General features: G+C 52.4%; 1 protein-coding gene across 9 annotated transcripts in view; it reads left to right on the top strand.

Annotated features, from left to right (window-relative positions):
* RUSC2 (RUN and SH3 domain containing 2) overlaps positions 1-16,136 on the top strand; it is a 66,843-nt gene extending 50,707 nt beyond the window's left edge. For 8 of the 9 annotated variants that reach the window (XM_071802451.1, XM_065861499.2, XM_065861492.2 and 5 more), the window contains 10 exons: positions 1,344-2,132; positions 2,662-2,862; positions 4,360-4,503; positions 6,817-6,893; positions 8,532-8,706; positions 9,676-9,781; positions 10,827-10,873; positions 12,428-13,409; positions 14,070-14,243; positions 14,538-16,136. In XM_071802451.1, coding sequence (XP_071658552.1) covers positions 1,344-2,132; positions 2,662-2,862; positions 4,360-4,503; positions 6,817-6,893; positions 8,532-8,706; positions 9,676-9,781; positions 10,827-10,873; positions 12,428-13,409; positions 14,070-14,243; positions 14,538-14,718 — 2,876 coding nt within the window. In that variant the 3' untranslated portion in view covers positions 14,719-16,136. The remainder of the gene's footprint in view (positions 1-1,343; positions 2,133-2,661; positions 2,863-4,359; positions 4,504-6,816; positions 6,894-8,531; positions 8,707-9,675; positions 9,782-10,826; positions 10,874-12,427; positions 13,410-14,069; positions 14,244-14,537) is intronic. The other variant, XM_065861502.2, reaches the window with a different exon arrangement.
* Positions 16,137-23,761: the final 7,625 nt, after the last annotated feature.

The following is a 23,761-nucleotide window of genomic DNA, read 5'->3' as shown; positions in this document are numbered from 1 at the left end:
GGTCTGAGGAGGAACTAGAGGGAAAGCAAGCCCTGCTGAATGTTAGCTAAAGGGAGAGGGGACTGGAACATCCTGCAGGCAGCAGTAACACCGGGGCTCTGCTTGGAATGGGTCCTTTGTCCCAGTATTCAAGCTGCAGCCTCACCAGTGCCCAGTACAGGGGGACGATCACTGCCTTGGTCCTGCTGGCCACACTAGTTCTGATACAAGCCAGGATGCTGTTGGCTTTCTTGGCCACCTGGGCACACTGCTGGCACATAGTGGGGGAGGGGCAAGGCAGAAAGTGTTGCAGTAAGCTGGGATGAGACATGGATAGTGATCAGGGATCCCAGTCAGCCCTGTGTGTGCATCCAGTCCTGTGTGTGTTGTGCACTGTGTGCATGGCATGTCACCCTTCATCTTTGTCCCTTGGGATACTGTGGCCCCACCAGGAGCTGCAGACATGCATAGGGGATCAGCCCAGCACACTCCCTTAAGGACATCCCTGTCAATTGTTTGATGGATCAGACCTGCCTTTTCCAGGGTCTTTTAATTCTGCTGTGATCTGAATGTCCTGCTTGGATCTGGTACGAGCAGGAGGAGGAAGGAAGTGGTGTGTTCAGAGGTGGAACAGTTACAGGAGGAAGAGGAGGGAAGAAGAAGGGGAAGCAAGCAACCTTTTCGACAGCACTGAGAGCAGTGTGGGCTGCTCAGCTGCGGTGCTATTGCATGTAATGCCTGTGCTTGGCTGGGTGAGTTCTCAGCACATGTGAGAGGGAATGGTCCTTTGGGGTAAAAAATCTTATAGCACCACAGTGCATTGAGCCATGTCTTTGTCGTGCAGCCTGGGCAGAGGCAGGTCAAGGGCAGGAGCCTGGGGCCATGACATTGTGCTGTCCTGAGAGCAAGGCATGGGGAAGGGATGTGAAGCTGGTAACCCTACCAGGAGAGACCAGCTGCTGGTCCAGCACTTTATGCTTCCAGACAGCTGTCAACAGCTGGAAACTGTGCATTTGGGGCCACATGTCTTTACCATGCCAGCTCATGATGTCTGTAACCAGTTCAGACTTGAACCACTCTGCATGTGTCACTGGTCACTAGCTCATCCTCTTCCTCCCTCAGTTGAGGACATGTAGATGCCTCATCCCTGGAAACATCCAAGGCCAGGCTGGACAGGGCTCTGAGCAACCTGATCTGTTTGTCCCCACCCATTGCAGGGGGGTTGGACTAGGTGACCTTTGAAGATCCCTTCCAGCCCAAGTTATTCTATGATTCTATACTCCCTTTCGCCTGCGATCTGCTGGGCTGATGATGACTGTCACCCTGCCCATCCTCACACTCTGTCCTCCTTTCTCTCCTCAAAGGTGGTGGCACTGACAGCAAGCCTGTGGTACGCTACAGCAAAGACCAGCGTCCCACAACTCTGCCCATCCAGCCGTTTGTTTTCCAGCACCATTTCAGCAAGCCACCTAAGGCCCGTGCCCTGCACAGCCATTTTGCCTCCAGCCTTTCCCAGCTCTACAGCTTGTCCAGCAACCGGCCTGCCAGCCAGCAGATCTCCTCCAGTTCCCACTCCTCAACCGTGGCCACCTTGGCAGAGCAGTCAGGGGTGGTGGGGAGCCAAGCCCACAGCACGTTCCTGACCCAACGCTCAGTGGATGGAGCTGCCTCCCGCAATGATGGCTGCATGAAGAAGCCTGCTCCTGAGACAACCCGGCCGTCCCCCCTGGGGAGTTACTCTCCTGTGAGATGCAACGTGCCTTTCTTTCAAAGCGTGGAGTCCTCTTCCTCGCCCACCACAGAGCGAGCTGGAGAGAGCCAGCCCCCCAGGAGCAGGTCCTGCCCCATCTCTGCCAGCCTGCTTCCCACCAGGTCTTCCCCTGCTATCAGTGCCATGCAGCCCTCCCAGGCCACCAAAGCTGATGCCCTGAGGCAAAAGGAGAACCCCAAGCCAGTTCTCAAGAAGGAGACATCACTGGCATCAAGCCCACCGCTCTCCGAGTACCGACTCCACAGTGGGTCCCTCCCGCCGCTCTCCATGGGTGGTATGCCCATGAGCAGGGTGGGAGGCCATGCAGATCCCCACTGGAGAAGTGGCAGCGAGACCAGCAACTCTGGTCCCCTGAGCAGCATGGGAATACGGCCTCTCAATGGTAGGTATTCATTTGCCAGGACATGTTAGTTTGGAACATCTCCAGCTCTCTATAGCCATGGCTGCTTCCTATAGTGCCACCTGCCTGTATAGACACAGGCCGGGCCAACATTGCATCTGGGTGCTGCAGTGCCAAACAGCCTCTACAATTGCTCTGCCTGAAAAAGAAAGTCCTGCACTAAGAGCATGTCTCTCCAGTCCTGACACCTAGACTGTGTCTCTGGAGAAGGCAGCGTGGACCTGCTGATCTTACAGCACCCCATGCCAGGTGCTGGCATCCTAAACCTGCTCTCTCTATACCTGCAGCCACAAGGCCACCCAGGACCCTGCCCTGCTTTGCCAGGCTGTGGCCCCCACCTCCCTTCGTGTTTATGTGCTAACGTCCTGGAATGCTGCTGGACTTTTAACTAATGTGCTGTCTGTCTTTCTCTGTCCCTCCTCTTTCTTCTTCTCTCTCTCCCCATTTCCCCTCCACATCCTCTTGTCTGCTCACGCCTCTTGTCTGGTGCTCACTGCCTGCGGCATCCTAGCGAACCACCTCTCTCCCCAAGCGCTGAAGTGGCGGGAGTACAGGCGAAGGAACCCTCTGGGTCTGGATCGTGTTTCAGGGTTGCCCGGCTTAGCAAGCAGCCTAGACAGGAGGCAGCAAGAGCCCCGGCTGAACCGGGGGAACCCCGTCTTTGATCTCCCTGGCACTCTCAACACCAGCCATTTCCACGGCAAGCTGAACGGTGCGCACCACCTTTCTGCTGGGGGGGTCTTGGGAGGTGGCCTTGGGGCTCAGGTTCAGACTCTTTTCAGTGGTGCACAACAACAGGATGAGGGGCAGCGGGCACAGACTGGAGCATAGGAGTTTCCGTCTAAACCTGAGGATAAACTTCTTTACTTTGAGGGTGACAGCGCACTGGTAGGGGCTGTGGAGTCTCATCCTCTGGAGACACACAAAATCTGCTTGGACATGTTCCTGTGTGATCTGCTCTGGTGAACCTGCTTTAGCAGGTGGTTTAGACTAGATAACCTCCAGAGGTCCCTTCCAACACACACCATTCTGTGATTTTGCGATGCCTTGGGGCTCAGGTTCAGCCTGGCCTCATCACTGCTCTGTCTGCTGCTGGCAGGAGGGATGATGAATTTGATCATAGTGGGACCAAGGTGTAAAAGAGGAAGGTGAAAATTGCCTCACTGATGGGTATACTCTGTGTGGAGCCTCCTTTCTTCTCCACAAGCTGAGAACAGTTGGGTCCGGGAAGAGGAAAGTGAATGGCCCAAGAGCTGGCTCAGACCTCAGAAGTGCCAGCTTGTATTTCATGTCCCGTTCAGGAGTTGTAGCCCTTGGAGATGTTGTGTTGGTGCCACATGGGGTCTGCCCATCTGCCCCAACCCTGGCAGCATGCCAGGTGCTGAGCGGTAGCTTTCATGGACCAGCTGTCAACACTGTAGGGCTCCATAGGGCTCTGCCTTCTCAATACTTTTCCCTTAAGGTCTTCCCTGTCCTCCAAAACCCATGCAGGAAGGTCTGAGAGGGCCAGGCTTCTTTTGGCTGAACCTGTGAGAGTCCTCTGGGAAGAGCAGTGGGGTGTATCTGTGGAAGGGAGAGGGTTGTTCAGGACAGTCCCAAGTCCAGGAGGGAATTATCCAAAGCTCTACACCTCACTCTGCCAACCAAAACAGTTTCTCCATCTACCTTCAAGCGAAGATGCCTAGCAGAAAGCTGGGGAATCAAAGAGATGGAAATAGAGCACATGAAAGTGCTCCTGCAGAAGTCACCCCTTGAAAACAGAGGCCATCCCAGGGGACAGGCAGAAGACATGTAGTCTGTTGCCTGTGGATGCCTGTGTGTGACAAGTAGTGACTCTCTCTTTGCTTTACTTTTGACCCCACTTGCAGGAGCTATCCACACAGCAGCTCTGAGATCCCGGTGCAGCAAGGTTTCCATTAGTACCAGCCCACGAGAGTGAGCCTGCCACAGCATCTTCTAGTGCCTGTGAACCCCCAGTCAAGCTGGGGCTGGATGTTGGGTGGGCTGTGGGCTTGAACTGCACAGGCTCACATTGCAAACCATTGCTGGTAGAGTCATGGACCTGTAGCCCTGCTGTCCCAATCTTGGAAAAGCTGGGCTGAAGACTGTTGCTCATGCAAGTTGCTTCTGAGAGAAGCAAACAATGTGGGAGAGGCTTCAGTATAAGGGCATGGGGCTGATCTTTCTCCCTCCTGTCTTGGCCTTGCAGGACAGTCTATGAGGCAACTACAACTTACCTACACCGACTTCTTCCCTGACTACTTCTCACTAGCAGAGAAACCCCCTGCTGAGTTCTGCCTCTCCCCAGATGGCAACACAGAGTCCATCTCCATCGACTTGCTGCAGAAGAAGGGTGAGTCTGTGAATCTCTCATGAAGGAGGATGTGGTGTAGCACAGCATAAGGTGAACAGTGCTTCTTCCTGTCTCATCTAATCTCTGATGATTTCTTTCATCTCATGATGAGATGATTTGTCGTTTCATAATGGTTGATTTCCCTGCCTTTCTGTACTGTAGCGTGATAACTACATGTCCCCCTGGACTGACGGCTGTTTCAACAGCAGGTGCTTGCACCATGAAATATGCCACTGAGTATGTTGGAGCAGTTTGTCCCAGGAAATGTGATTAGAAAGAATCTTGACTCCACAGGAAAGTGCAGAGAGAGCAGGCAGGCACAGGAGTATTACTCTGCAGGACATGCTCCCACCTTTGCCTCAGTATACGTGGGTGGACCTGTCAATCCATGTGAGGTGGCCCGTGTGCTAGGCTGAGCTTTTATAATTTAGGTAAAAGGTCTGTTGGGTCCTGCATGGTAAAGTGTTTATGTAAAAGGGTGGGAGAAAGGATTCCAAAGCAGGACAAGGTACAGCTGTGATGAGATCCATGTGTCCCATCCCAACAGATGGGATGAGGGATGAGTTAACTAGACGCGACACGCGCCCTGACTCAACAGATGAGATCAGGTATGAATTAACTCTGGGTTAATTCTGCGTGGTTATGTGAAGTGAATGACAGACAATCACCTCTGGGGTCCAATTCAATTGTGAGTTTTACTAAAAGTACTTGTTGGAATATTGGTTACAGCGAATGGTGACTTGGCAAAAGTATAACAGAACTTACCAACACATTAACAGCGAAAGTCCTACTACAAGCAGTATATTGGCAACCATTCAACAGCAGACCTTAAAGGTGGTGTTATCCTTATGTGTTTAAAAAGGGAAAGGGAGAAAGAGAGTGGTAGAGAGGGAAGCAAGACTAAGGTATAAGGGAAAGAGAGAGTAATATATATATGGAAGGAGAGACAAAGAAATGGGGGTATAGAAAAAAGGAGACAAGGAAAGAGCAGAGAGAGAGGAAGAAAGAGTGAGGCATCCAGTCTCTTACGGCCCCGCAGTGTGGATGACAGGACTTGTACAATGATGTGTGGCCTTGGTGTTCCACAGCGAGGATGCTGGGATCAGGAGCACAGCGTCCTCTGATGTCTGGTTCAGAGTCAGGGTCCTCAGGGTGCTGGTATTCTCTTGGTGAGGCTGAACTGGTATTCCCTTCGGTGAGACTGGTAGGCCCTTGGTGTTCCCTTGGTGAGGCCGAGCTGGTATTCCCTTGATGGTGACTGGATAGGCCCTTAGATGAGACTGGTATTCCCCAAACCGTGCTGGTTTTGGTGAGCTTTTTATAGCTCCCAGAGTAGAGGAGGGTCTGGGAGGGGGGAAAGTGGTGATTGTGAAAGAGGGACAAGTCTGGACAAGTCCTGGAACACGTTGAGGGGTCTCTGTCTTGCCCCTTTGTGTCATGCAGAAATCCAGGGGGAAGTGGTGATTGCAAAAGATCAACAAGTTTCGACAAGCCCTGGGCCATGATAAAGGGTCTCAACTTTTCCTCTTTGTTTGCCAAACTGGGCATATCAGGAGATGGGGCTATGTGCCCTCCAGCACATCCACCATCTCTGGTCGGTCAGCCGGCCTGATCTGTGGCTCATTAGCTCGTCATTGATACGTAGATCGCAGTTCCCCCTGCTCTGAATGGGTCTTCTCCTGGCTGAACTAGTCACAATGTTTTCAGCCACGATCCTTATCAGTGCTCAACACCATGATAGAAGCAGGCTTAGGGACTGGGTATTATGTAAGAGGCAAGGGATGTGCACAAATGTTTCATGTCTTTGCCAGCTATGTGTTGGTGATTACCAGATAGCAGCTTTCCCCTCTATGCCACTTCTCTTCTTGCATCATACGGATGCAGATGTCACGTTACCCAGCACTGGTTTGTTACTGGAAACCATTACATAGCTTGCCAAAGGCATGGCTTCTGCCCTGCCACCCCATAGGATCAAATCAACAAAAGACTCCATTGCCTCAGACCCCATCTCTGCTCCCTGAAGGGATGGTCTGGGTAATGACAGTCCATGTCTCTTGGGAATATTGACAGGGTGTCTTATCCTTCAGCCACTTCTAAAGGTTGTCCTGCTATTGGGCTGGTAGGTGGGCGTTGGATCCAACAGGGATAGTATGGTGAGGAATTAGGAGGGGCTCTGCATGTTTTTTTGGCACAGAGGGTGTGTGTGTTGTCATGGGCTTGAAATGCTGCTGCCTGATTTCTTCATTAAGGATTGGGTTGGAGTCTGTCCTAGAAGCCCTTCAGGCAACTCTCTGACTTGGTCTTTCCCCCTAGGCCTGGTGAAGGCAATCAACACTGCTGTTGACCTGATTGTGGCTCACTTTGGAACCAGCAGAGATCCAGGGGTGAAGGTAAGTCTTGCTTTCGGTTTGATTTCTTAACATTATGGGTGACATGGAGAAGATGGGGAAAGATTGTCTCTCCATTCTCTTCCTGTTCGAAAAATACGGGGTATTCAATGAAGAACAAAACAAGGTGACGGTACATTATGCAGCTGATAATAAACCTGTGGCAGTTCTTCCTGCTTGATTGTGGGGGTGCTGAAAGTTTATGTGGATTTAAGGGAAGATTGAAAAATTACAGAGAAGGAAAATGCACTGAGGTCTACTTAAACACATAGGAATAATGTCCAGCCTGGGTAGTTTCTGAATCAAAAGTAGTTGTAGTCTGGGAGAGAATTAAGGGAAAGTATTATATACATGTTTACTCTGGTTTCACTATTTCTTATACACTTACTCATGGCACAAATGAGAGAGGATACCAAGCCAGCTGGACTTCTGGACTGTTGCAGTGCACCAGCTCTTTTTTCCCATGTAGTGAGGAGTTGTGTCTCCCTCCTCCACCTGTCCCACAGCAGCATTGTGACACTAGTTGGACATGACAACTGCCCTGGAGTACCATCCCTAAGGAGAAACCTGACTAGGACAGATTCCAAGCCCATTCAATGTTATCTCAGACCCCAGGGTAATTTGTCTCTCAGTACAATTGTTACTGATGCAGAGATTGCTGTGCGGCTTAACCAGAGCTGTTCAGATTCTCATAGCTTTTTAAGGCTTCACTGTGAACTTCCTATTCTTGCAGTGTTGGTTTGGGGAATAATTGCAACATTCCCCCATTACTTTACTTACCAGAAAATGCTGGGGTTTTGTTATGCGTCAGTGTTCCAAGGGCTGAGCATTCACCTGTCAAGAGGCAGCAGCCGTCCCTGATGCTCCCACGCTCAACAGATCTGTCAGGATTATTCCTGACCCAGAAGTTCAATCTCAGTTCAGGGCCTTTGTGGACCCATGCCAACCAGCCAGTGTAATTCCACCTCAGCTGGTAAAATCTGTGCCCTGAACACAACTGCCTGGAGCCACCAACACTGTGTGCAAGGCCTGGGGCTCATCCCTATGGATGGACCCCTCACCAGCTCAAAGACCAGCTGCAGCAGTATATATCCCTGCTCTGCTGATGCTGGGCTCTTATACTCTTCCTCACCTCAACCTGAGCTCTGTCCACCCATTTTACCCTTACCCTGTTTATTTATAGTAATCCCTAGGAATTACAGCTCTGCATGTCACCGAGTTAAGTGTTCCTTAACCTCTCGGTGATGGGAGTTCCTATTTCACTTGCTGCTTCCTGCTTCAAAAATAGTAACAAGAAAATCTAGAGCAGCAGAAAAATCCCCTACTCTTCCTCGAGCAGGACAGCCTTGTTGTACCCCTAGGGAGGACCAGGCATCCCTTCTAACTGGGATATCCTCTTCCCAAGCTGTTGCCTCATCCCAGCCTGGGGCAGACATTGCAAGGAGCAACCCAGAGCTGGTGTATGAGGCAGCAGGGGTGATGGGGAAGAGCCTGCCTGTTCAAGAAGCTGTGGAGCAGCACCATTGTCTGGATATTGCCTGCTAGGTGTCTGTTGTAGGCAAGTGGGGCTGGACTGTTTGCATGCATGTGTATCTTGTGGAGCACTTACCAACACTCTCCCTGTCACCTATTGTCCTTTAGGCCAAACTTGGAAACAGCTCTGTGAGCCCTAATGTGGGGCATCTCATTCTGAAATACCTATGCCCTGCTGTCCGGGACATCCTGAGTGATGGGCTCAAGGCTTACGTCCTGGATATGATCATTGGCCAGAGGAGGAACATCCCCTGGAGTGTGGTGGAGGCATCCACCCAGCTAGGTATGGAGGGTCTGCAGTGATGCCCATCTCTCTGCGGTGCTCCCATGTTGTGGCTGAGAGGGGCTGGGGAAAGTTGGCTGTAAGGCTGGGGATGCAGAATAATTACCAGCTCCTTGCATGGAACAGGATGCACCTTGACTTTCTCTTTGCAAGGCGGTAGAGCTGCTGCTCTGTTCCTCCCAAATATTTATTGTCATTTCCCCAAAATTTCCAGATTCTCATATAACAGGCCCTAGCAAAAAAAAAAAAAAAAAAAAAAAGGAAAAATGAAACAAAACAAAACAAAGAATGCCCTTTTTCCTTGCTCTGAGTTTTCAAGGTGTTTCTAGACCTTCATCTTCAGCCCCGCATAGCTACTGTATAAAGCAAAGTTGTGCTATAGCCTGATCTGTAATAAAATTTGCACACGTAACTCACTTGGTTCAAGCATCCCCACAACATCTGCATCTTCTGCTAGTACCAGTCTGCATCCCAGACTGTGAAAGTGGCTACCGTGCAGGAGAACTCCTTTCTAAGGTTGCAGATGGCAGGGCCATGCTGATTTCTGCATTGTGAAGAGCTCACATCCAGGGCTGGGCAGCTGCCCAGCCTGTTGGTGATAAATCACCAGCTCTGGGGTTTTCTATCTGATTGCAGACACCTCAAATTAGAACAACCCACCACAATATTCTGTTTACCTGCTCATTTTGAGCCAAGGGCCATGATTGTCCCTTAAGTGTGGGAGGCAGGTCCTTGTGGTATTGAAGCTCTCCCAAAGTTTTGGAGTGGCAGTCTGGGACACACCACAACCCACATCCTAGACCACATGCTGGGATGGAGTGAGCTCATCTTGATGGTTGGTAGAGGGGTAATGCACATACAGGAATGGGCACACAGCCAACATCTGTCTTTGCCTTGATGCTTCTTCCCATGGTGGTATTTTGGCTTTGCTGGCCACAAATAATCTCAGCATTTTGCTTCTCTCCATAGGCCCCTCTACGAAGTTGCTGCACAGCCTCTATAGCAAAATCAGCCAGTACACAGAGCTCACCAACCACACCATGAGGTTCAACGCATTCATCTTTGGCCTCCTCAAGTAAGCAGACTCCCTAGGCTGGCTGTGTGTCACTGTCCAGTGCTGGTAGCAGATGCTGGTCCTTGATTGCAGGCAGGCACAGTTGCCAATGAAAAGACTTAAGAAACCTGGGAAACTGCTCCCCAGCTGTAGATGAGAGAATGAAGAAGCTGTGAGCCTCAGGGAACTCCAGAAGGATAAAACCTACCCTACCAGTCCAGAACTGAGAAGGGGTGGCTGTAGCCAACTGAAGAACATTGTCACCTTGCTTTAACCCCAAAATGTGAGGTGATAAGAGTCTGTCTGTCAGGGTTCGTGCAGGGATAGATATAGCATGAATAAATTACTCATGAAAAATCCCTGCTTAAATCACTGGTTTCTGAAGTTGCAGTGCATCCCAATGCATAAGGCTCCGAAGGAGAAATTGCCCTGGTCCAGCACTCAAGGCTGACCCTTCCAAGCTTGATAAGCAGTGTGCACACTACACTCAGTGTTAAACAGAAGTAGGTAGTGATGAAGGGCAGAGAGCTGCTAGGATGGTCTTTCCCTGCTCCTCTCCAGTGGTCAACAAGAGCTCTGGCAGTGGAAAGAGTTCCCAAGATTTCCAAATGTTGAGGAACCCCTACAAGCAGGAGCGAGCTCTGCCCTGCTGTCCCCACTGAGGGTGTCTCAGGTCTCCTCAGCTGGCACAGGATGTCAGCATACCTTGGGCAAAGCCTGCAGAAGTGGTCTCATCTTCATAGGCGATTTGCCTCTTCCATGTGAACCCTCCTCAGCAAAGCTATGCTCTGCCAAAGACATAGGACCTAAATGGTGACGAAACTTCTGGAAACATGTTTGTTAGAGGTTATGGTTGCACAATGCCTCATGTAAAGCAAACTGGGTGACTCCATGACAGGTTGGGTACCTGTGATCTGTGCATGCTGCTGGAAGTGAGACCTTTCACTAGGTCTTGAAGTTCACTGGTTCATGCTGTATAAATGCCCTTTCCCAGCCACCTTTCTTGAAGGAGATGAGTCAATTATCACTTTTTATTTCTTCTTCTGCTTGTTTTCCCTTCCTGCAGTATCCGATCCTTGGAATTCTGGTTCAACCACCTCTACAACCATGAAGGTAAGAGCCTGAGGGCTATGGGGTGCCGCATGGACCAAATTCTGCATAGTGTAGAGCACAGATATAAGCTCTGGCGCGTGTGTGTCTCTTGTTGGTCTCTCAGTCTGAGCTGCTCCCTTCTGCTCTGAGCTGAAGGACTAGCCTATACACAGTCCAAGTCCATGTTCTGCTGGAAGGCCACTCAGCAAAGAGGAGAAAGGTGGAAGTCATAGCTCCATGCAGATCCCTCCACCTGTGCCTGGACAGCCATGTCCTTCCCAGCTGCAGATAGTATCCAACGCTTTCACAGTACCCAAGGCTTCGACTTCCACTGCAGATCCCTCAGTCTATTCACAGGAGACCAGATCTAATCCTCCCCAAATTTTTGCTGTCTCTGCCCAGTGCCTGAGAGCTTTGTGTGGCTGGAGCTGTGCACACTTAGCTGAAACCCTTCAGGCATGCGAAATGGAATGGAAAACCTCCTGCCAAACAAAAGGCACATTTTACTAGATTTATCTGTTTTTTCGAACAGAAATGGTTTTAGAGCATGCAGATCACCCAGCAGCATGACCAAGCTGCCTCATGCCTAGAAGCAGCATGACTAAGTGCTAAGTGCTCAGTGAGACAGACACCCCTGACTGCTGTATCCTCTGAGAAGGCTGCTAGCTCAGCCTGTGCCCAGCTCAGAGCCCCAGGCACTGCAAGAAGTCCATCCCAGTATCTTCTATCAGGTTTGGGACCTGACAGCAGACACTTTGCAGGTCTGCATGTGCAATCAACACTTCTCCATGGAGCAGGCAGGAGAATAGACTTGCCTTTGTACTGAGCAGTGTGGCAGAAGAAAGCACCCTGTTTTTCTGGAGCAGAAGATGACTGTCTGTTTCAAGCCAACATTAAGAACTGGAGTAGATAGAGGTGTCAGTATGATGAAGGTTAGGTAAAGGGGTTGGATATAAGGTGCAAGTCCTGTCTGTGGTGTAAGTTTAGTATATCACTGGGGCCTAATGGCCACAAATCCTGTTCCCAACTCTCTCCCTGGGAGAACGAGGCCCAACAACAAAGTTTAGGTGGTGGAGCACTGTGGAGGTGGTCAAATGAAGTGAAAGATAAATGCTGCAGGTAGAATTGCTAGTTCATTTTCTGTTAGGATCCACAGTTCAGCCCATCCAGGTCCCTCAAAAGATGGTATTCAGCTGTCCCTGATTCCTCTCTCTTCAGGGGACTGGTAATGACCAGATCTGCAGCTCCTTTTTATCTCCAGGAGGTGGGGAAGAGAATTTTAACATGTGCCAGCCCTTTGGTGCTCTTTATTCACACCTTCCTGTCATGGTATTATGCGGCAGAGGTCATCCCAGTGGATAGTCTAACAGGCACGTCCTGGCTGCAGACACGACTGGAAGCAGGACCTGGGCCAGTTTGCCCAGGGCTCTCAGAGCATCTGGTGCTCCCTGAGCCTCACACTGCAGCCACAGCTGTGACCAAAAGCTAATGCCCAACTCCCTTCCCCATAGCTTCACCAGCTTCTTGGTGGGTGGCAAAGGGTGTCTCCTCTAATTAATGTCTCTCGCCCTACAGATATCATCCTGGCACACTACCAGCCGGTGGGCTTCTTGTGCCTGTCTCACAGCGTGTGCCAGCCTCTTTTCGAGGAGCTGCTGCTCCTGCTCCAGCCTCTCTCCCTGCTGCCCTTCAACCTAGACCTCCTTTTCGAGCACCACCTGATGCAGATGGGCAAAGAGCAGCAGCAGCAAAAGGAGCTGCTGCGCGTGAAGCAGGACCTGCTGCTTTCCGCACACTCCACCCTGCAGCTGATGCGAACGCGGGGCAGCAGTGAGGATCCCGATGGCTGCAGTGTCACCCCTGAACCATGCAAAGTGGCTGCCAGAGATGGTGACATCTCACCTGGCCACAGCCCTCAGCAAGCTGCGAGTGAGAGGGTCAAGGGGGTGGGGGCCTCCTGCGGAGACGGTGACAGGGAGGAAGAGTGGAGGAAGGTACAAGAGAGTACGTGGGAAGAGAAGAAGGACAAGCAGGCGGGCTGGTGGTACCAGCTCATGCAGAGCTCTCAGATTTACATTGAGGGTTCCGCTGAAGGCTCGAAGTTCATCCGCTATGAGAAGAAGAAGAAGGCTCTGAATGCTGTCCCCAGGGCAGCGGAGACCCATAAGGCACCACCTCCCCGCGAAGGGGTGGTGGAGGGTGCAGAGGCTTGTCCCATTGCTGAGGGTACCTTGGAGGAGAGGCCCAAGGCTGCCAGCAAGCCAAGTCCTCAGCCTGTGGAAGAGCCCTTGGAAAAGCCCCAGCAGGTACTGGTCAGCGAAGAGGTGAAGGAACGGAGCTGGCCCTTCTGGATGGGCAGCCCCCCAGACTCGGTGCTCACAGAGCTGAAATGCAGCAAGGAGAAGGAGACGGGGATTCAGCAAAGAGTGGGAGCAGCAGCAGCCGCAGCCCCTCAAGAGGAGAGCAGCACCAGTACATCAGAGGGCAGCCAACCCATCAAGTGGGGCCACTTGTTTGGGTCCAGGAAGGTGCAAAAAGAGCCCAGGCAGCCTAACAGGTAGGGACAGGGATGATTTGGGGCTGGAGAGGGCTGGTTAACCTCGAATTGCAGCAGTGCTGGTGGAAGTCGGGCCAACCACCGACCTGTGGGCTCCACCATGGTGGCACATGAGAGACAGTGTGTGAACAGAGAGGTCTGTCACTCCTGCCCAGCCCTGCCTGCCTGCCTTAATTTCCACCATACCACCATTACCCTCTTTGGCTGCTGCCCTTGTTCAAATCTACCTCAGCGGTTTTCCTCTCCTGCTTGAGGTATACACCTGCTTTGGCTCCTAAGCCTCCTCTCTGGGCCATGGGATCCTGCTGTACCACCCCCATCATCATCTCATCCCTCCCAAAAATGCATGGTAAAAGAGAACAGAACACAGAACCATCCCTGTTGCACACGGCAGGTGAGGAGGAGCCATTAAGTTGCCCCATGTACCTGAGACCTCCCTGTCTTGCCTCTCAACCTGCACTCTTCTTAGTTCTATAGCACCTGGAAACGTCCTTCCCAGCCTAGGCCATGGTCTGTCTCGAGGATGCTGAGCCACCCCCATCAGGAGACAGCCTGGGGACCACAGTGTACTGTATGCACAGAGCCAGACCTCTAAGGCATGGCCTTGCCATGAGAGCAGCTGCTTCCCTGACAATACCTGCTTCTGTCTCATTCTTGCAGGTTGCCCTCTGGCTGGCTGAGTTTGGACAAGTCTGTGTTCCAGCTGGTGGCCCAGACAGTCGGGGCAAGCATGTGGCGAGAAGCAGCTCCTGAGCCAGGGCCCCCCAAGCCAGAGTCACCTGAGGTGCCCCCCGTGGCACAGCCGGCGCGAGGGCTGTCTCCTCACCCTCCGTGGTTAGTGGTACTACGTGGCCATCCTGTGGGTCCTGGGACGTGGTGGGTTGTGGTTGGCACAGCTCTGCCTGGTCTGCTATGTACTTGTGGGACAGGGGATGTTTTGGGGCAGTGATGGAGCTTGTGCATCCATCCACCCCAGCCCTGCAGTCTGCAGGCAAGGGGCAGCTGGGAGCCTGGCTGGGTAGGGAAGTGGGGCATGCTTTCCTCACTTCTTTGTGCCCATGGTGGTCCCTGGACTTCAGCAGGGTGAGTCTCCTGTGGTGAACTAACCCTTTCTCCTTCTGTCTGCAGTGAGGTGAAAGCTCTTTGCCATCACATTGCCACCGAGGCAGGACAGCTGAGCTTCAACAAGGGGGACATCCTGCAGGTCATCTCCAAGGTGGATGGTGACTGGTTGCAATGCAGCCTCGGCTGTGAGAAGGGGTTGGTGCCCATCATGTATGTCACCCACCCAGAGGATGAGGACTATTGACGTGGCTGGGAGGCCAAGCACAGTACCGTGGGCTGCTGAGGCTCCTTTGGGGAAGCCCACCCTGCCAGAGAAACAGACACAGCTTCTTGCTAGTTTCTTACCTTTCTTGCCATTACAGAATACAGTAACCATAGATGGTTCCTTCTTGCTCCTCCTTGTGCAGCTGCCAAAGGCCAACTTGGCCCCTGAGGTCTTCTGTGAGCTGCACCTTGTATTGCCAGGCATCACCATGCATGCAGCCACACCGGGGACCACCTGAGACCCCTCCACCCCACACCACCCCATAGCCCATGGACTCGTACATAGCAGGAACCCAAGCAGTCCCGGCCAGGGCAGTGCTGCCCTGCTGCCTGGCTCAGTTTTGTGCTGGCTATTCCCTCCTGTTGGGTGGCAGCGAAGTCTGCATCTTTCAGCATCCCTGGCGCCATCAGCTGCAGGGGTGGGACAGCCATTCGTTGGGAAGGTCTCTGCAAGTCTGGGCTGATGGGTTGTATTGTGGCTTGATGTCGGGCCACGAGGTAGGTTCCCCCATGCTGGAGAAGCCCTGTTCTGATGTGTTACAGTGGTACCTGGTGGGTTTTAGAGAGAAGGGGCCCAACACTGCCAGGCTGCAGGGCTGGGGACTGTGTCTGACCATAGCCAGGGGAGGGGGAATGGGGCAAGTGTGTGTGTGTGGAGCAAAGGGGTGCGTGGGGTTGTGATGAAGGCGCATGGATGTTCAGTGTTACATAGATCCGGGACAGGTGGTGCCACCCTTTGCAGAGGTGGGTGTTTTTTGGGGTGGCCCTGTGCCCTCCATGCAGAGCAGAGAGCCAGTGCCTGGGAAGTCCTGGGATGCTCAGTGGAGGGGGGTTGGAGGGGAGGGGGTGAGGGCAGGGTCCCTGTCTGGGCTAGGGATGCTCTTTGGAGTTGGGGGCAGTGCTCCTGGCATGTAGATCAGGGGGTGCTCCCAGAGGGAGCCAGGGAGGGAGGGGTGGTGCTCCCCTTGGCATAGGGTTTCTGGTCTTGCTGAGCAGTGCCATGGGGTGGGGAGGGGGGGACAAGTGTCGTGCACGAGCACAAGGGGATGTTGGGGGTCTTGGGGTCCTCGGGAGAGGCAATGCCAGGCGACCCCTTGCCATGTTCATGCCGCCCGCTCGGTTGGGGATCATCACCTGCCTGTCAGGTGGAGAACAGTGTTAATGAAAGGCCATGCCAGTATTTGGTACCTTGGCCAGGTTGACGCTGCTCACAGCATCGTGCCTGGGCTGGCTTTTCCATGGTGAGGGGCCCTGGTCTTGCAAGGTTACCTCCTGCTTGTACATCGCTTAGCTGATATTGCACCATATTTGATTTGTATTTCCCTGTTAGAACAAGGTGTCTCGCCTTTATTTATTTCTTTATTTATGATGCATATTAATAAAAAAGGTGCTGATTGAGCTCCCTGCTGTGCAGCCTTGTGATTTCATCCCATCCCTGAGAAGGGTCTGAGGGTTACCTGTGCTGGGACACAGCACTGCAGGCTTCATCCAGCCTCCACCACAGCCAACAGCAGACCTTCAGAAGGAGATACATTGTCCCCAGATACCAGATCTGTCAGTTCAGGCTTGGGGAACTACATCACATCATCAGATGATGGTATGTCTTGAAGAGGCAGTGTTGTTTGAGGTTCCTTGTGCATGCTGGAGGTGGACCAAGCCGAATTCAAACAGAAGTTCACACCATTTCTGTTTGGCATCTGCTTCCCTAGAGTGCTCCAGGTATTGTCAGTAAAGTGTCCATAGGTGCAACCAAACTGGAAATGATAACCCACAGGCAGCAGCAGATAGTCCTGAGCATCCCAGACATTCAAAACCCACCTGGACATGTTCCTGTGTGACCTCATCTAGGTGTTCCTCTCTGGCAGGGGGATTGGACTAGATGATCTTCTGAAGTCCCTTCCAATCCCAAACATACTGTGATACTATGACTGTGATCCCAGGAAGGAGGCGGTGAAGGATGGGTTGTGGGGCTGTGGCACCCGACCTGGGACCCAGAGTCTGGAACAGCCTTGCCACAAGGCTCAGTGACTGTCCTTGTGGTCACCCACAAGGACAGTCTTCAGGGCTTTAAAACTTAGACAACAATTGGACCTCCAAGTCCAGCAGGAATGAGTCTCAAGAGCCCATCCCTTCCCTTTACACCTCAGAAGCTCCCAGGAGGAGGGAAGAACTCTGCTTAAGACTCCAGCTTTTGCTGCAAGGACACCATGCTGGAGTTGCAACCATGTGGACAAATGATCTGTGGTGGTGGAGTGAGTCAAAACAGTTGAAAAAACATCCATAAGTGGAGTGCTAACTCCAGTCCTGGCATGGAGAGACGTGGAGCAGCCAGGACTTTAATCAGTCTCTCAGAGGGTGTGGTGGTCAGGCTGTTTACAAACTGCATGGAGCCAGGCTGTTCTGCCCAGGTTCATGGGTTGGCCCAAATGGGGAAGCAGACTGTGTGCTGGCAAATAACCCCATGGGGTGCTGAGTCAGCCCCACGGTGGCAGAGGGGATTTCCAGCAGCCTGTGCTGCCAGGACTGACACAGAACGGCTCACTGTGTGTTCACTGCCAGCACAGCCCAGGATGCAGGGGGGATGTAGTGGGCTGGTTATGGTGTCAAAGTCTGGATTTGGGGTTGTTGCTACAGGGTTTGCAGCTGCTGAAGTCTTCTTCAGTGTCATCTGGCTAAACTCAAGCTGGGTCTGGTTGGTGGTTCCCAGATAGCCTGTCCTGATCAGGAGCTGGGCACAGGGCATGAAACCATGAAGCCTGCATGGCTGGAAGGCACACAGCAATGTGTATGGGGGAGTGGCTGCCAGTGGTGCTGCTGTGGTTGGGTGGCCTTGTTCGTGGCCTGGTCCCAGAGGGTCACCTGTGGGATCCTGATGGGGACACAGAGCCATGAGTAGCACTGGAGGCAGGTGGAGCAGGGAGAGGAGCTGCCGGGTGCTGCTGTGTCCTGGCGTCGATCCTGTTGTGGGGAGGCCAGCTCAGCCAGCCCCTGGCACAGGGACCTCAGCGTCCCTTGGTACCCATTTGGCTGGGACACAGCAGAAAGGTGGGTACTATGGGGTGCTGGTGGTGATGAAGAGAGGGATTAGTGCTGGTCCACAGCCTTGTGAGCACCTCCAGAGGAGACGGGAACAGGTTAGATGGTCATGCTGTATCCATCACCCCTCCTGGGTGCTTTCCTGAACTCAAATGCAGCAACCCTTCACTAGTGAACAGTGCAGGTCCCTGGCTTTGTCACTGCACTAAATAAAGTCCCTTCCCAACCTCCTAGTGCAGGCTGTCTGCCAGCACTGGCCCCACATCCCCCTGCCCTCCACAGGCACAGGACAGAGGAGTTAACAGCCCATCACCAGTGCCAACTTCAAATGTCTTGAGGTGCAGAGTGAGCCCAGGGACAGCTCTGGACCAGCAGCAAGATTCACAGTCAATCCTGCCCATCTCATGTCCCCTGTGCAGGGTCCTGGAGCAGCAGCAGTGTCCTTCACTCCTGTTTTTTGCAGGCAACTTCAGCCCCTGCTTGGCAAAGTTGCTGCTGGCATCCTTGCACATCTTGGTGGAGATCTTGGCAAAGAAGTGCTGGGCTCTGGGGATGAACCCTGGAAACAGAGCATATGGTATACGGGTAGCAAAGAGGAGCCCCGCTTCATGGAAGAGAGATCTGCTCTGGGGTGGTGGCAGGGAACTATGGGACCAAGTGGTGGGGAAGGTAAAGGCATGGGGTGGCAGCATGGCTTCGGGGCAAATTAAAGGTGCAGTGGGAGTCCAGACATGACATGAGTGCATAGGGACATAGGATCACTGAGGGACATAGAATCATTGAATCATTTTGGTTGGAAAAGACATTTAAGATCATCAAGTCCAACCTAGCACTGTGAAGTTCACCTCTAAACCATGTCCCTAAGAACCTCATCCACATGTCTTCAACACCTCCGGAGACATGCCCCAGCTGAAAGACAGAGACCTGCTGGTGCCAGGGGTCCTGGCAGGTCCCCTTGGACCTTCTCTGCCTAGGTTATCAGTGTCTGGCTCATCTCCAGGGTGAGGGTTGTGACCATGGCCCCTGGATACCTGCCAGGGCTGAAGCAATGCACATGGAATCAGGACAGGCATGGGGAGGTGGGACAAGGATGCACATGCAGTCAGAACAGGCAGCCCCAGGGTGAGCACAAGGCCCTGGAGGTCTGCAGCCACAGCAAGAGAGAGAGCTGTCTTCAGAGGAGTAACCTCATGGCTGAGCCACAATGTTATGAACAGTTTCTAAGGACAGACCCACAAGCCATGCCAGCCAGCAAGGCTCACAGGAAGGCAGAGAGTGTCTCATCGCACAGTGCTGGTAGCAGCCAGTATCAGGCCTTGCAGAGAAGTGTGAATGTCATGTCACCACAACTGTGTGGCATCTGATGGAGAACAAAGAAGGTACCACATTAGCATGGCACATTTTCAGGCACATACTGGGGAAGGATGAGGGGAAGTCCCTTTCCTTCCTGTGCCTCTCCTGGCTGCCAAAGCCAGTGCTCACCCTGCCAGCATCCAGCAGTCAGTGACACATCCCCGAAACCCTCAGCAGCTGTACCATACAGGGCAGGGGGTCCCAGGCTGAGTGTGGTCCCAGGCAGATCGTTCTGACACCTCTGCAACCACTGCTTTGGGGACATCAAACCATATATGAGCTCATACTAACCCCTGAGAGCTTTGTGCATGCCCAAAACAGCTGAACATCTAATGCACACCAGCCGGCCGAGGAAGGTGGAGCAGGGGGGCTCTACTCTGCCCTGGGGAGGCTCCATCTGGAGTTCTGTGTCCAGTTCTTGGCTCCACAGTTTAAGAAGGACAAGGAACTACTGGAGAAACTCCAGTGGAGGGCTACAAAGATTATTAGGGCACCCTTCTTACGAGGGAAGACTGAGAGATCTGGGTCTGTTCAGCCTGGAGAAGAGAAGCTGAGAGGGGATCTTGTCAATGCTGATAAATATCTCAAGGGTGGGTGTCAAGAGGATGGGACCAGACTCTTCAGTGGTGCCCAACAGTAGTATGAGGGGCAACAGGCATAAGCTGAAGCACAGGAGGTTCCATCTGAATACGAGGAGAAACTTCTTTGCTTTGAGGGTGCCAGGGCACTGGAACAGGCTGCCCAGAGAGGTTGTGGAGTCTCCTTCTCTGGGGACATTCAAACCCACCTGAACACATTCCTGTGTGATCTGCTCTGGTGAACCTGCTTTAGCAGGTGGGTTGGACTGAATGATCTCCAGAGGTCCCTTCCAAACCCAGCCGTTTTGTGATTCTGTAACATCCAGCTTTCAGACTAGCCTAGCTGCAGCATAGCCTGGGGACAGGCCAGCTCCCTGCATGGTGGCTGTCACAGCTTGGGGTCACCGGAGTGCTTTCACAGGTCCTTAGTCGGTGTGACCCTGCTTATGGCAGTAGCTCAGGAGTGCTGAGGCAGGACCAGAGGCTGGGGCACAGCCTGGTTCCCTTCCAGCGGGAGGAAGGACAGAGCTGCAGTTGCACCATCCTGGGAGTGAGCACTGAAACTGGTGTTTGCCATGCAGACTTCCTTCCTTGGCCCCTTCGCTGGCTTCCTCTCCGCCTCAGTGCCCCCATATGTACAACAAAACCCATGATGTTTCCTCTGAATGAACTTCAGTGGCAGCATTACTTGTGAGTGGCTTTCATGCCCCAGAGCTCCTGTTTCCCCTTACTGTGATGCTCATGGCCCAAGAACCAGTCTCTGTACACAGCAGCTGTGTGTGGTCCATGGGTGACTGGACAGGGGAGATTTAGGTGGGAACTGGCAAGTCAGGTGCTGCTCCTAGAGAGCATCATGCAGGGGAATAGAAGATGGGGAACTGTGCTCTGTGCTAGACTGGGCCGAGCACGTTACCAGGTATGGGCTGCCTGCTGGTGACAGCAACAACATGCTTCATTTCCATGACTCTGCACGATCACCAAAGGTTGAAAAGTCCAGTGGCATCTTGGTTCAGCTTCAGAAAGGGGAAATACAAGAAATGAGGAAATGTGGATAAAATTAATCTAAAAGAAGCAGCATGGTCACAGTGTCCAGCAACCTTGCAAAGATTTAAAGTAGCCTTTCAGGGATCCTGGTGTCTAAAGGTAGAGAGGAACCAGCAGCACTAACCACCAGGGCCGGAGGTTATTTGACACAGAGAGGGCCTTCAAAGAGGTGAAGTCATTTATAGATGACAAAAAATAGTATCAGGCAGATACAACGTAAAAGCTCAATAAGACGAATTAAAAAGAGAGCAAAGAACAGCCAATAGAAGCAGTCAGCAGTCCTTTTTGCAAACACCTAAAGAGCTTCAAATCTGCCATAAAGTCTGCGGGGTCGACAGGAGAGCATGTTCTCGTAACAGGGGAGGGTGTCCCCCAGGGTGAGAAGATTGTTGCAAAACGAGATCTAAATGCCAGTACACTGCAAGATTTGTGGCAAAATGGGACATGTGCGTGGCAGCATGCCTGGACCTTGGCATCACAGCAGAATGCAGCTCCCTGCCTACACCCTGCTGAAATACACCCTGCCTAAATACACCCTCCGCATCCTCCCAACTGTGTCAGGTCTACCAGCTTCATTCTGCAGCAGATTACATGGAGGAGACAGTGGGACCTACCAAACCGAGAAGCCCAGGGACACCTGTGTCCTGTCTTATTGCAAATAAGCTAAAGCTTTGTGGCTTTGGGTTTGCTTTGTGTGACCAGAGCACATAGCTGCTAGACCTGCTGGGGAAGGTGGCACCACCTTGCAACACCACTCATCTTCTGTGCAAGAGCCTGGGTTATGCTCAGGGCTGGATTTTTCTGGTGTGGAGCAAGGGGAAGTGTGAAGAGTGAGAGAGCGAGAGGGCTTCCTGGCAACTGCTTGAGCCACACTTCCTCATGGCTTTTGAGGTTTTAGATGGGGTAATGAAGGGCTTTTGTAGATGCCATGTACTGTTAATGTAGGAGCTGACCATGGTTGTGCTGGAATTGGTGAACAGAGGGACAGGGGATGTGATTGGTTTAGTTCTTTTTAATATATGAAATTTCCCTATCTTTCCAAATATGCTGCAAATTAGGAACCTACTCCTACTGAGATGGCTGGCTTTCACAGCCCTTTGATTATTTCTTGAAAGACCCAGCAGCACCAAGGGGCAGGGAGAGGTCCCACCCGAGTTGCTGCTGCTGTTGGAGGCAGAAGAGCCATTGCTTCTCCCCACCCCACAAACCTCCCATTCAAAGCAGAGCACAACCACCTCCCAGCTACCTCCTGGGCTGTGTCCTGCTGCAATGCGTGGTCCTGACTGTGCACTTGCAGCCCCAGGGCACTTTGGCCAGGGCAAGTGTGTTTGGGTATCGGTAACTCTCCATGGGTCAGCTTCATATCTAAGCAAAGTAAATAAGAAGGCTGGTTCCTAGGGGGAACCAGTAGTCCTACCAGTCCTATTGCATGAAGAGATGAAGCACAGGCAAGGGAGGAGAGGCTGAAATAGCCTTTCTGAGCATAGAAGGGCACAAGGAATGTGGCTGGGCAAACTCCAGCTCTGTCCTTGAGAGGTAAAAGACTGCCGGAGCATCCGCCCTCAAGCACCATCATTGCAGAAAGAAATAAAGCATGACTTCAGCCATGTTTTGCTCAGGGTCAGATTTTTAGGGAGGCTGGGGAGTGTGTATCTGGACAGGGTCAACCCATGCTGGTCTGTGCAGTGCTGCCAAGTAAAGGTGTTGCAGGGTGCACAAATCCAGTGGAGGATATGCAACAGCAGAAAGCAGAGCCTGATCCCAGGCTTGGGAGCACTGGCCCTTGCTGAAGAACACCATAAAGAGGAAGGACACCACAAGGGGCTGCAGCCCTGCTGCAAAGCCTCAGAGACTATTTCAGGGCTTGTATTTCTACCAGCTGTGTATTTCAGCTGGAATGCAGGGCAAGCACATCCAGTAAGGGCTGCTGAGTGGCTGAGGAAGCTGGAGCACAAATTCACCAACTCCTGCCCTGTGCCACCTCTGGTGGTCCGGTCTGCTGCCATGGCCAGTGCCACCAACCTCCAGCTGCAGAGAGAGACTCACTGACAGCCCTTTCCTTGCTCACTGTCATGTCTGTGCCACCTTCTCACCCCTTCATGGTCATTCCCACTCCCAGCATGTGATGGCAACACAACCTGCCACAGCACTGCAGCTCCAGGTCCCCAGGGTTTTCACCAGCTTCTTCCCAAGCATCTGACTCCTTGCCCATGGCAGGCACTACCAGGTAACTAAGATCATCAATGCACTTCAGAAGTCCTTTTTATCACAGTTCTTATCAGGCAGTAACAAGGTGAGGGTCACCCTGATGTAGTCTCTGCTTGACTTCACCATGTGAATGTGCAAGCTACATCTTCCTGCAAAACCCTGGTCACGAATCAGCGCAGTTCATAAACAACAATAGAATTATAGAATAGTTAGGGTTGGAAGGGACCTTCAAAGCTCATGTAGTTCAACCACTGGCAATCAGCAGGGACATCTTCAACTAGATCAGGTTGCTCAGAACCCCTTTCAGCCTGGCCTGGAATGTCTCCAGGGATGGGGCATCCACCACCTCTCTGGGCAACCTGTGCCAGTGTTTCACCACCCTCAGTGTAAAACATTTCTTCCTCATGTCTAGGTTGAATCTACCCTCCTTTAACCTAAAACTATCACTACTTGAATTACTGCAACAGGCCCTGCTGAAAAGTCGGTCCCCATCTTTCTTATAGAACCCCTTTAAGTACTGAACAGCCACAGTAAGGTCTTCCCAGAGCCTTCTCTTCTCCAGGCTGAACAACCCCAACTCTCTCAGCCTGTCCTCACAGCAGAGCTGTTCCAGCCCTCTGATAATTTCTGTCCCTCCTCTGGCCCCTCACCAACAGGTCCATGTCTGTCCTGTACTGAGTGCTCCAGAGCTGGACACAGGACTCCAGGTGGGGTCTCACCAGAGCAGAGCAGAGGGGCAGAATCCCCTCCTTCCACCTGCTGGACATGCTGCTTTTGAGGCAGCCCAAGATACAATTGTCCTTT

The sequence above is a fragment of the Patagioenas fasciata genome, chromosome Z (assembly GCF_037038585.1).
Source record: "Patagioenas fasciata isolate bPatFas1 chromosome Z, bPatFas1.hap1, whole genome shotgun sequence".
NCBI classification, from domain to species: Eukaryota; Metazoa; Chordata; class Aves; order Columbiformes; family Columbidae; genus Patagioenas; species Patagioenas fasciata.
The sequence above is the reverse complement of the archived record's forward strand: the minus strand, read 5'-3'. Positions and strand labels throughout refer to the sequence as shown.